The sequence below is a fragment of the Platalea leucorodia genome (assembly GCF_965183815.1).
Source record: "Platalea leucorodia genome assembly, chromosome: 4".
NCBI lineage: Eukaryota > Metazoa > Chordata > Aves > Pelecaniformes > Threskiornithidae > Platalea > Platalea leucorodia.
In genome coordinates this window covers 29,395,826-29,408,199 of record NC_138826.1, presented here as the reverse complement: position 1 = coordinate 29,408,199, position 12,374 = coordinate 29,395,826, and the positions used below count along the sequence as shown (strand labels likewise).

The 12,374-nt window shown below is 37.8% G+C and overlaps 1 protein-coding gene across 1 annotated transcript; it reads left to right on the top strand.

The window, feature by feature from the left end:
* Nucleotides 1–1,075: 1,075 nt before the first annotated feature.
* MAT1A (methionine adenosyltransferase 1A) lies at nucleotides 1,076–11,668 on the top strand (the record flags this gene model as incomplete). Its single annotated transcript, XM_082308765.1, has 4 exons — nucleotides 1,076–1,225; nucleotides 8,568–8,645; nucleotides 9,637–9,759; nucleotides 11,478–11,668. The coding sequence occupies exons 1-4, from the start codon at nucleotides 1,132–1,134 to the stop codon at nucleotides 11,666–11,668; spliced, it is 486 nt and encodes a 161-aa protein (XP_082164891.1). The 5' UTR covers nucleotides 1,076–1,131.
* Between the last annotated feature and the right edge of the window lie 706 nt (nucleotides 11,669–12,374).

Sequence of the window (12,374 nt, the reverse complement as noted above, 5' to 3'; positions counted from 1 at the left end):
TTTGGTCTGAGATTGAGACTAGAATGCTTTCTGTAAAGGAATCAAGAATAATTACACGGTTTTATAATGGTGCAGCAGTGCTGGGCATTTTCTGGATCTGCCCCATGGGTATGTTTGGTTTTTTGTGTACTAACTTAATAGCACGTATACCCACAAAACACCATCTGTCTTCATACCTGTCATACCATCAGCATATTCCAGACATGAGCCATCTGACTGTAGAAGAAATTTTCAGTAGCAGAACTGAGTAGTCAAATGTGGCAGTTAGTGTATTTCTAAGGGTTGTGGAATATAATATGAGAATATGATACAAAAAGAGAAGATGGATCTAAATTAATAGAAGAGAGGACAGAGGAAAAGAAAAGCAAAGGCTGAAGGGAGAGGTCTGCATAAATGAGAAACACTCGTCATGCTAGATCTTATCAGATGTTTCGTTTCTCAGATGTGCATGAAGAATGAAAAAAAATTTCAGGAGAGAATTCTACTTTTCAAGAGATGAAAAAGTAAAAGGAAAATACAGTTATGTGATGCAGAGCAAACTTCTTCCAGTCTCTTGCTAGGAAAGTCATGCATTTACAGATTTTGTATCTATCCCTGTAAAACCACAACACACGGTTGGAAGCACAACATAGATCCCAGAATTAGGGGAGAGACAGACTGAAGAAGCAGCTGACCTGAACTGTCACCAGTACTGCTGGATTACTTCATGCTCAGTTGAGTTGCTAAGATAACCAATCGTGCGCGGGTTGCATCTAGAATGTTTCCAAGAACTGAGTTCATTAGTGAAATATCCTAAAGTTAACTAACGCCCCTGCCAAGAAATGGGCTCTTCCATTTTCCTCACATGATTATCTAGGCACTTTCACTTTTCCGTATATAGGAGCAGCTCAGGGACTGACAGATCAGGCTAGGTAGGGATACAGACTTCAGGCACATGCATACTGCTTGCATGTGTACACAGATGCAAGCACATGCTGATTTCACACACTGAAATTCAAGTTAGTGTAAGAGGTAATAAGGGAAGGCAGCGATAGTCCTGCTGATAAAGAACTTCTCCTTTCAGAGAAGGCACTAAAGGTACAACTCTTCAAGTACTGTTTATAATAATCCATCAGGAAAAGCATCACAATCATGAATGGGCCAGTGGATGGTTTATGTGATTACACGCTGGATGATGAAGGGGCTTTCATGTTCACGTCAGAGTCGGTGGGAGAAGGACATCCAGGTAAGAAACCAGCTCTGGCAAATGTGTAAAAAGAATAATATTTTCATTTAAAATGTTTTAAAAGCCTGAAGAAGAATTCATCTGCTATTAATCTTATTATAGAAGTTATTTGTAACGGGGTGCTTTTTACTTTATTGCTATTGGACCGTGTCTATATAGACTATAGAACCGCTATAACTCAGGTGCTTCCAACAGGAGTTTACGTGCCTTTGCAGGGTGTGTGTTACACTGAGGAGGGCAGTGGGGTTTATGGCTGCTGCTTCTTCCTTTTCATCTGAATTTCTTTCAGTATTACCGTGGAGACACTACTCTCTCCCTAACAGACTCAAGTTTCACATATGGATAAGAATGCATAGCTTGCTTCTCAAGTTCCATATCTTTATGTGCCCTGTGAAACTGTCCTGCATATATGCTGTGCTCTAAAACTGGCACCCACGACAGGAATATCTCTAAGCAGGCTATTTTAAAGCCTTTAAAAATCAATGGTCCCAGCAGCTGTACACGGCAAAGTTGCTGATTTTTTTCCCCCCATTCCATCATCTGATGCAATATATGGAATTGCTTAAGCAAATAGTGGACAGTTATTTGCTAAACTTTATGTATGGTCAGCAGAGCTTAGTTCAATTTTATTGAAAACAAATGTTCATCTGCCATAAACATGTACCTTATGTCAACAGCAAGTGTTCCCCCAAATGAGGCCAGGGGACAATAGACTGTTTGATGTCCTGAAAAGTTTATTTATTTTAGACGCCAATTTGGCGTCCTGTGCCTTTTGCTATAATAAGGCTTTTTCAGGTCTCTACTCGTGTCATGTGAGTAAATCATAAGTGGGTGGAATGACATAGCAGAGAATAAAAAGGTCAGCAATGAGAATTTTATGTCTATAATTATCATACTCTTCTATAATATTAACTTATTACCGCAGATCAAATCCATGGCTGACGCAATTGAGTACATCTCTGTCAATGTCAAGGCAGCTACATCAAGTTAAGCCAGTTGAGGTTCTTTCTGATGTAACACAATCAGAAAATGACAACCACATTCAGTCCTTGGGACACAGGTCCCATCCCAAATTTGTACGTAATTACATCCAGCGTCGGTCACGCAATGTAGTTTCATAGGAAAAATAACATTATACAATATGGTAATTTTAAATTCATGATGGCATTTCCAAAGATGGCAGGTCACAATTTATGCTACTCTGATCATTGTTTTTAATCCCCCTGTGGCAGTAACAGGTAAGTCTCAGAACAGGAAGAGTTCGACTGAGTCCCCAGGTTTGGCTTTGGCCCTTGGTTTCTGTCCTTTGCCAGTTCTCATTTTGTCTTGTTTCTTGTTTTAGAATTTGGCCTATTTTTTAGTTCTTATTCACATTCCCTTCTTTATTTCCAAAAACTCTATTGGCCCTCGGTAGGCCGCCTTTTAAGCCCCCTGAGCGTTATTCCCCTCCTGCGCTGCAATACTTGGCAGGTCTTTGAGACACAATGTTGCTGCTTGTTAGATTTGTGTACAGCCTCTCACCTGGCCCTGGTTGCCAGATCTCTGGGTACTGTGAGACGCAACGTGGGAACCCAAGAGGCTTATTGTAGAGGGAGTGGAAAGCTGAAATTTACTCAGATGTTTTCAGGACTGCAATGCTCGTACTTTCGTAAACAGCCGAGGTCTTCATGTAGGGTACTGAAAACCCAAACGCCTATGACAAAGGAAAGATCCACATTTTCCACATCAAGGGAGGACAGGTTGACAGTAAGTAACTCTGGGGGGTCCTGCAAATTCTTTTTCATGAACACAGCCCAGCAATAGGTCTTAATCGTCTCAGCAATAGCTCTAGTTTCTGACAGCACATTGATCGCCCTTACATCCCGGCCAACCCTCCTTTTCCCCGTCTGTGGTTTTACACGAGAGGTGTAAACATGCCATGAGGTTTTTATCACCCAGGAAAATCTTGGCTGTTTCTTAAAATGGGGCCTGGTGTCTGAGGCTGTAGTTGGGCTTCTGACACTATCAGTAGCACTAGAATTTTACTGTGAGTTTTGAGTTCCCCTGTTTGATACCAAATGGATAATTTGTGTGTTCTTGATTATTTCTCTTCTGTATGTGATTGATAGTATAATTTGCTAGAGGGCACTATGTGAAGTAAAGAGCCTGAACCAGATCTTTGTCTGGTGGAAATCTGAATTGTTCTGATTATATTAGCTGAGGATTGAATGCTTTAATGGAGACCTCCTTCTTAATAAACAAAGCAGGAGAAATTACATGCTTATTTATTTGGGTGTACAGAGAACTGCCTTATACCTGTGCAATGCCTAAGAGTTGTGTGTCACTAAGAAGCCCAAATTGAATAGAAGCAAGTAATAGCTGGCAATAATTAACATACAGGTATTACCTATGCTCCCTGAAGACTTTACAGAAGACTCTGTTTATCCCATCTTCTCAGTCCAAATTCTTCAAAATCACTTGGGTATAAAATTTGGGACTTCCTTCCAGAAATTCTTTAAGCCTGGCATTTAGTGGGGTAAATTCCAAACTCTCTGAAGACTTACACGCGACTTCTTCATTTCAATAGAATAAAAGCACATGGATAGCAACATGGGGAAGAGAAAGATTTTGGGTTTTAGATAGTTGGTTTCTGCCACTGCTTCATTTTGCTTTGTCCAGTAGTGTCTGTCTGTGCTGCACAATGGTTTCACTGTGCTTTGAAAGGCATTGTGTGTTTCTCTGACCCACAATGTCTTACAGGTGCCAAACCACTTAGGATTAATTCCTTCCCTTATCTGGTGTGACTTCAGGTGGAATTGCCTGCAAACAGAATGTCATTCAGTTTTCCAGTTAGTATCAAAGAATGTCTTTAAAAATGTAAGAGAAAACATCTGTTAAAAGCACCCTCAGATTTTCAACCATATTAAAAACATATGTTTATCTTCTGGATAGTCACAGAAAAAAAATCACAAAAAAAACCCAAAACAAACAAACAGAAAATGCAGGTCTTTCCAGCAAGTTGATGCTTGCATGTCTTATATCTAACATTATACATACTTAACAATATCTAACATTGTATATACTTAACAATATACGTAATACTTCAGTAAGCTGTATTGAACAAAGAGAACAGATGTATAAGATATTTAAACAGGGTAGTGTTAATATTGAAGTACCACTGCAGTTATCAATTAGCACTCCTCAAAAGCATTTAAATAGGAAAAATATAATACAGCACAATTCAGCTATTCAAAGTCTTTCTAGTGAAACTCTTTTTGGTGGAAAGCTTATTTTTTGATGGAGTGCTCATGATAAGTATCTGCGTTTCTTGGCTGTTTTAATTTTTTACCAGAAAGCTGAGAATATATTTTGAATATATAATTTCACATTCTAGTTTAAAATTATTTTTTTTCTGTTGATGTAAATAATGTATCATTAAAAATACCAAATGTTATTTTGATGATCACAGGTTTTTAAGAAAATCAAACTTACCTTTTGAAGTGTTCAATGTTTATTATATTTACTACACCATCAAAGCCAGAAGTGTGGTTGTACCCATTGTGCTTCAAAGGGCAGAGCTTTTTTGAATTAAATTTTCAGTTGTTACTGCTGTTCATAGACTTTCCTGTGTGTGTATACGTGGTGAATCTTTTGGGGAGGTCCTGAGAACTTGAAGATGACATGGCTTGTGTTAGGCTCTTACATAGTCTAGATTGATGTAACAAACTTATGTTCAGCTATCTGGAAAACTGTGAAGCTCTTTTTAATTATTGGAGATCACTTTTGTTGTTGAATGCCTCCTTTACTTCATCCTTTGACAACTGGGCATTTGAGTAAGGTTTATCATCAGCTTCCCTAGACTCATTCATTCCTTTTATAGCTAGCAAAAGCTGGTTTATGGTTAATTGGCATCTCTGCCATAAGGCTGGGTCTGTAGGATGATTGGATTTCATTAAAAGAATGCATGGTTATCTAATACTTTCCTGCTCAGTCAAGACATCCTCAGCCTAGACATTCCTTTTGCAATATTTATCCTATTGGATAGTAGTTCACTACATGAAGGTATGCATGAACTGAATTCTTACCTATTACATCATTTTTTTAGACAGTAATGCCTAATGGACCAGAGGTGGTCCATTATGCTTTCCCTGTTTCCAAAAAAGAAGGAGAAAAATAAAGGAAGGATACAATGGACAAACATATCCTGCCACATTTAGCAGCTAATAAGAGAGATTGGATGGTTGAGATGAGAAATTTAAATAACAGAATGAAGGGTGCACAAAGCCTGCTAAGCATTGCTAAAAATAGAACGCCTGGTTTTATTTTACACCAGAGACCTTTACTAATAGACATGCCTTTAATTTAATGCATTAATCAGCCAGTCATCCAGCTAGATTTCCAGTCTTGAGAGATGTATCTGTATTTTGATCTAGTTGCACTACAACTGTTGGTTGTTGCACCAACAATCAGATATGGCATGAATTGTCAAACTGATTTGTCTCAGCCTATTTTAATCAAAAGGTATGCTATCAGCATAGTAGATTAAATTATTCTAATTTATTATTTTAATTGATTAAATTCTCACATCGATTTTAAAGACCAGAAAGGACCTCTGATAAATAATCTGGTCTGACCATCATACACAGGTAATAATATTTCATGCAAGAATTCTTCAAACATGCTAGTAAATGATGGTTGAAGTTCATTCATACCTTTTAAAAAGATACCCAATTTTCACCTAGAGATTTGAAGGAACAAGGAATCCTGCATACCTCTAGATGAATGGTTTCAGTGGCTCTCATCCATTTAAGATTTTCCTTTTTGAATCTTTATCTGTCTCTCATTAATTTCCAGCTATCAGTTGTAGTTACATTATTGTCCATCAGACAAAAACTTCTCTCTCAGCATATTATTTTTAGGTTCTTAGAGACTGTGATGCAAATGCCTATTAGGATTTCATCTGGTAGGTTGTCTTTCCTTCAGTCTTTCAAAACTAGACTGAGCTTGATTGATTTAATCCTGTAAGATATACTTTCCTGATTTTGGGGCATTCTTCTCAGTCTGTCCTAAACCTTCCTACAGCTTCTTAACGTCATCTTTGGAATACAACCACCAAAATCTAGTATTTCTGTAGCAGTTGCACTAATGCTATTGTATGGAGATAATGTCATTTCTGTGGATGACTGTTCATCTGTTTTTCTATCATGATCTTTTCAGGGTAACAGTTTTGTAAGACAAACTTTCCCCTTCTGTAAGTGTGGACTATGCTTTTTGTTCATGAATGTTTGCTGTGTTATTTCTCTGAGAGGGAAGCAAAAGAGTTGCTCTTCTACCTACCAATATCCATGAAATACTGTAGATACTAATGATACAGTTCATACAAAAAAAAAAAAAAAAAAAAAAAAACAACAAAAAAAACCCCACACAAACCATGAAAACATCCTGTCAAATCTTCACTTACTGATTTCACTGCCTACTATGGCTAATACTCCCTTGAAGCATTTCATGAAAATTTTAGTTCATAAATTAATTTCAACCACAGCATGCAAAACCAACATAAGGTTCTTTGTACTAAATAGGTGTCACAAGGAAAAATGAGGATGAATTAGTCATATGGGATGACTTGTACTCTTCTTGAATGTTTTGGAAAGAATGCATTTAATATCCCTGCATGTGCCATACAGGGAACTTAGACAAACATGGGACACTGGTATCTAATGCAAGTGAGACATGTTTCATGTGGAACAGGGACAGGGATAAAGGTTGTTCCTGGCATAGAAACTCTGGGTGGTGAAAAAAGTCTACAAAGCAGTACCAGTCACTGGGAGTTTACTGCAGGGCATTGGACCAGCACTAAGAAGGTCATCCTATCCCAGTTGCTCTGTTGTCCCACACAGGTAATCAAAAATTACATATTTTTGTCAACACTGTTTGCTTTTATGCTTGAAAATATGGCTATATTTCCTTATAAAAATGGAAGCTTTGAAGACAGCAAGCAGAGATACATTTTAATCACTCCTGCCACCTTTGTCCCCAGTCTTGCTAAACAAGGTTCATTTGGACTTCTAACTAAATTGCAAGAATGGTGTCTGATTCCTGTTTGGTAATAATTGTCCCAAATTTAGTAATCCATGTACAGTCCTTGCAAGGCTGAAAGTTCCAATGAAGCCTACGTTTGCTAATTGTCTTTTGTGTTTGTTCTTTTTGTGCTGAAGTGGTTAATATGGGAGATAAGAGTGTTAGAATCACATTAGTTCTCTAGTCTTTGATTTGTCCCTCTTAGCTAAATGCACACTTTCCTCTTGAAAATAAATGAGAATTTATTTTGACTTGAGGTTAAACGTATTAAAAGTCTCTAACGACATACTCTTACAAAACATTGCTTTCCAACAGATTGTGTTGCAAATGGCAAGGCAGGAGATTAATTTATTTTGCCACACAACATGTTATGGTAACATCTAAACATAATATGCAATATTAGACATTTTTAAAGTACAATGAAATTAAAATATATGAGAAAAGTTACCATTTTCATGTGGAAGACGTCGTTATGGGTACTGCCCTTTTGTGTTCATTAGATTAGCTACATTATTTGATTAAGATTCATTATTCATTAAAAAGGTAAGAAAAGAAAGAGAGAAAAAGAGAAAAGATTACTATGATAAACCTGAGCTGAAACCTTTGTATTTGGGATGTAACTGAAGATACGCTGAAGATTTACCTCAGGCAAACTTCAGTTGGTAACCCCTTCTCGCTTCTATGTGTGCTGCTCACTCCCCTGTCTTAGGTGAGTTGCAGGGATTATTAGGAGATGGCATTGCAGGATGGAAAGAAGGTAGGAAGCAATGAGAAGAGGCAAACCTGAAACAGGCACTTGGCTCTGAGCTGTGCCTTATCTGTAGTGATCTAAACTCTTTCTCGGGCTTTACCAGCAGTGTTGTTCAGGTTTGTTCTAACTTTCTGTTGGGGAGATGGAAGTTGATGGTGGGATATCACCTTCATGTTAGAATACCACTGATACGGAGTGCTTGTGGTGTTAGAGAGTGAGAAGGCTGGGAGTAAAGCCTCTTAGCCTCTCAGGTAATTCTACGCATAACACACTTGTTTCACACTTAAGTGCAGAAGACTACAGGTGAAGTTGTAATCAGTATTAGTTTACACCAGTAAGTAAACTCCCCATCGTATCTACTGGCTTTGCTTGCAGAATGTTTCATGTGTCTTTCTATTTAGTGAGCTTAAATACTCCAGTAATAAGCAATAAAAGAATTCCTTGCTGAAACACCTGCCTATTCAACATGATGCAAACAGTCCATGTTTTGCATTGAGTGCTATGGTTTTGAATCACAACTTTGATGCCTTACAGATAAAATCTGCGATCAAATCAGTGATGCCGTACTAGATGCCCATCTCAAACAGGACCCAAATGCCAAGGTTGCTTGTGGTAAGTTGTTTGCTGCTTTGCTTTAAGCCGTCACCCAGTCACCATTGGTTTTTTGATGTTGGCATAGAGCTTGATGCTATCATTTGCTAACTCATTTTACTCTCAAAAAATTACATAAGAATTACAGTCTTCAAGAGAAGGAGAGATGAGAAGAGACAGTAAAAGTTTTTATAAAGACTGAAGCCTAAGCAGGCTGTAGAATGGTAGGGTAGCTAATTTTGTGTGTGGAGTGAATTTTCCTGGGAGAAACAGACTGGGCTTCATTACAGCGGATTTTTGAAAGAATATTTGAATGTTTTGTTGAAAAGTTCATTTACTATATTTAATAAAGTACTAATTTTTCAGTCCAAGTCCCCATAATTTGGACAACACCCTCAGACATGTGGTGTGAATTTTGGGGTTGTCCTACGCAGTGACAGGAGATGCACTCGATGATCCCTGGGGGTCCCTTCCAACTCAGGACATTCTATGATTCTACGATAACTGCTTGTTTTTTGAAATCTCTTCAGAAAGGGTTGTACCATCAACCCTCAGGTCATTACCCCAATTCATGTATTACGTAACTAAATCCCATCTTCAGATTCTTCCTCCTGGGACTGGAGGAAAGTTTTCAAAACAGTTGATTGCTGATGAGATTTATTTAGCTTCAGTAGGTACCTTAGAGTGATTAAGGATTAAGTGGATTTAGAAATCACAGCTTAATGCTACATTTCCCTAAAATCTGCACATATCACCGAATCATGCTTAGTGTTTTGACTTTCCCATTTGTAAATTGGACAGATTAGTATTTTCCTTACTTTCAGACATATGGTGAATATGAAAAGAATTTTTTGTAGAAGGAGCTAATATTGCTAAAAATATGGGTAGAAAGGACTTCCACTGTATATACCCAGTAGATCCTTCAAAATCACCACCATCACAAACATGGTTCTTTGTCTTAGTGGGCTGGGTTATTCTGCTGTTGTAATCCTGTTTTCATCTCTCTTTTCAGAGACAGTATGTAAGACAGGAATGGTGTTGCTCTGCGGGGAGATCACATCTCATGCTATTGTGGATTATCAACGAGTTGTCCGAGATGCAATTAGACATATTGGCTATGACGATTCAGCTAAAGGTTGGTGGAAAAACTCATGAAATCCTTGAAGAGCAAGCAATAGGCACCTGCAAAACAGGTCTGTCACCACTTCCATATATGGGCTTTAGCAAGCCTGATAAAAACTGAATATCCTGTGTGAAAGCTGCTTATAGGGTGCTACATGATACACTTTCTGGCTTTATCACAGTAAGTAGAAAAACCATCATATATTAGTTAAAACTGAAGGGGAGTAGGCAGAATATACTTTGAACTGTGATATTAGGCCAGAATAGTTAACTGAAGCTTGAGCCACAGAATCCACCACTCCTCTAAACTTGTGAGAACTCGAATCTCGCTTATTCATTTGGCAAGCCAATTGATGCATCTTGGTGCGAAAGAGAGGGAAGAAGACACCTAGTTAATGTCATTGTACCATTATATATTTGTACTGTGGTTGCATCTAGAATTCCCAGGTGTAAAGCAGGTTCTCACTGTGCAAGGTTCTCTGTTAGCTCTCAACAACTCCTCCCACACTGAAGAGTGTGCAGTCCTAACTGGTTTGCGTAATGTACAAATGATAAAAAAGACAAAATGCTTTCTATACCAGACACATTTCACTTTCTGATTTGCCATTTGTCTGTTTATACATTACAAATATTCCAAGTATACTGTTACAGTGAAGTATATCTTTTAGGAGCTTTTTGTTAAAAAAAGTTGTTTCTGCAGTCCTTTAATTGCTGTTGAATTTACAGGGAGATTTTGGTGGGAGAATATTATAGAAGCACATCTGCAGGTTACCTCCATCATCACGTAACAGCAGTGCTTTCAGAACACGCTGGCAAAACTAGCAGGTCATAAGTCTCGTTTTTATCCTAATTGCCAAAAATGGTAAGGGGAGTTGCAGTGACCCACTAAAAACAACTTCTAGGCAGAAGTAAAACTAAAAGCTAAACCAAACAATTGCACACGGAAATATAATTTTCTTCTCTACATAGACTACTTAAAAGAGGGCGAAGAACATTCTTTAAATGGATCACATGCATATGGACATGTATGTATGTTGTATTGGCTGAACATGAGTTTGGTCAGCAGCTGCCAGTAGCTACAGTTCTAGGAAAGGTTGGATTTGGAGAGAAGCAAGTTACTATTAATATACCTAGGAACAGGTGGAAAATTTTGCCACAATCTTCTGTAAGTCTTTCAGTTTCTTTTTAAAAGCTTCCTTTTGGTCTTTGAAAATCATGTAAAGTAAATTCCCACTTTCAGATTTGCTGTGAGACTTGAATATGTTTTTTTCTGTTTGTGGCTCTCACACAAACTCCCATGAGAGATTTAGGTACAGACACTGATTTACATGTATTACAAATAATGTATTAGAGGGCAGAGCCTTCAGTTGCTGAAAACATCAGCTCCTATGAATTTAGGTAGAGGTTTTTAATACTATTTATTTGGGAGAGGCTGATTATTTACTTTTTTGACTACTTTTCTACAGTTCTGAATTGGCTTGTCACAGGGTGCCACTCCAAGAGAAAACAAGCAGTAACAAGCAATAAAGGCAACCCTATATGCCCCACCCTCTCCCAAAAAAGGTTTCAAGTGTTGTATTGACAAAAAAAATTTAACTAAAAAGAGCAGTTAGGTTGCGAGTTCTGAATGCAGTATCCTTCAGAATGAAAATTTTGTCATATGGTTCCATGTTACTTTCCTTAATTGTGACAGAAAAAGCTAATTTGCTGCTATTCTTTTTTTCCAAATAGGCTTTGACTACAAGACTTGTAATGTTTTAGTGGCACTGGAACAGCAGTCACCTGATATTGCCCAAGGTGTTCATCTACACAGGGATGAAGAGGATGTTGGTGCTGGAGATCAGGTAGACATGACATCACATCTAAAACATCAAAACTGTTTGAATGGAAAACTTAGCCCATCTCATTGCCCTGTTTTCTAAATCAAAACCCATGTGAAGATTTCCACTCTTCCATCTTGGGCTAGCCGAGAATAAAAACCATATTTTTATTAAAACAGTTGGAAGTTCTTTGAGGGCAGACTTTTGCCTGGTGTTTGTTACAGCACTCCATGCAGGTCAGGAGAGCTCTGGCAGTTTGTAGAAGCTGAGAATGTGTCCTTTAGAATTTAGCAAAGGTTTTTTGCTTATGTATTTCACGTTTTTGTTGAGTGACTTTAGATTCACTAGACCATTCATCTTGCAGCCAGACTTGCTTGCAAGATGGAATAAACAAAGGATCTTTTCACAGAGCTCTTGAGATTTTACACAGCAAAATTTAGGTGGTTTCAACTGTCTGCAGCATTACTACAATGAAGGCAAATATGCCAGAATACTTTCAATTCTCACTTATTTCCCAGAGGCAGCTATTGTAATAGGTGTTCCACATAATTAAGGCTGTCCAAACTGCATTTCTATGAGCTAAATAACACATGTAGATAATTATGGCGTGTTCCCAAGAGAAAGATGATAACATAAAAACTCTATAATCTGACTGATGCCAGTATGAGTGAGTTTAACATTTACAGTAGTTATCATTAGTAGTAATATCTAGTTTATAACAGTGCTGTTGAGAACCATAAGTGGAGATATCAGAGTCCAGGAGCCAAGCTAATATTGTTCAAAAAACCCTTGAGGACTGAATTAAAAT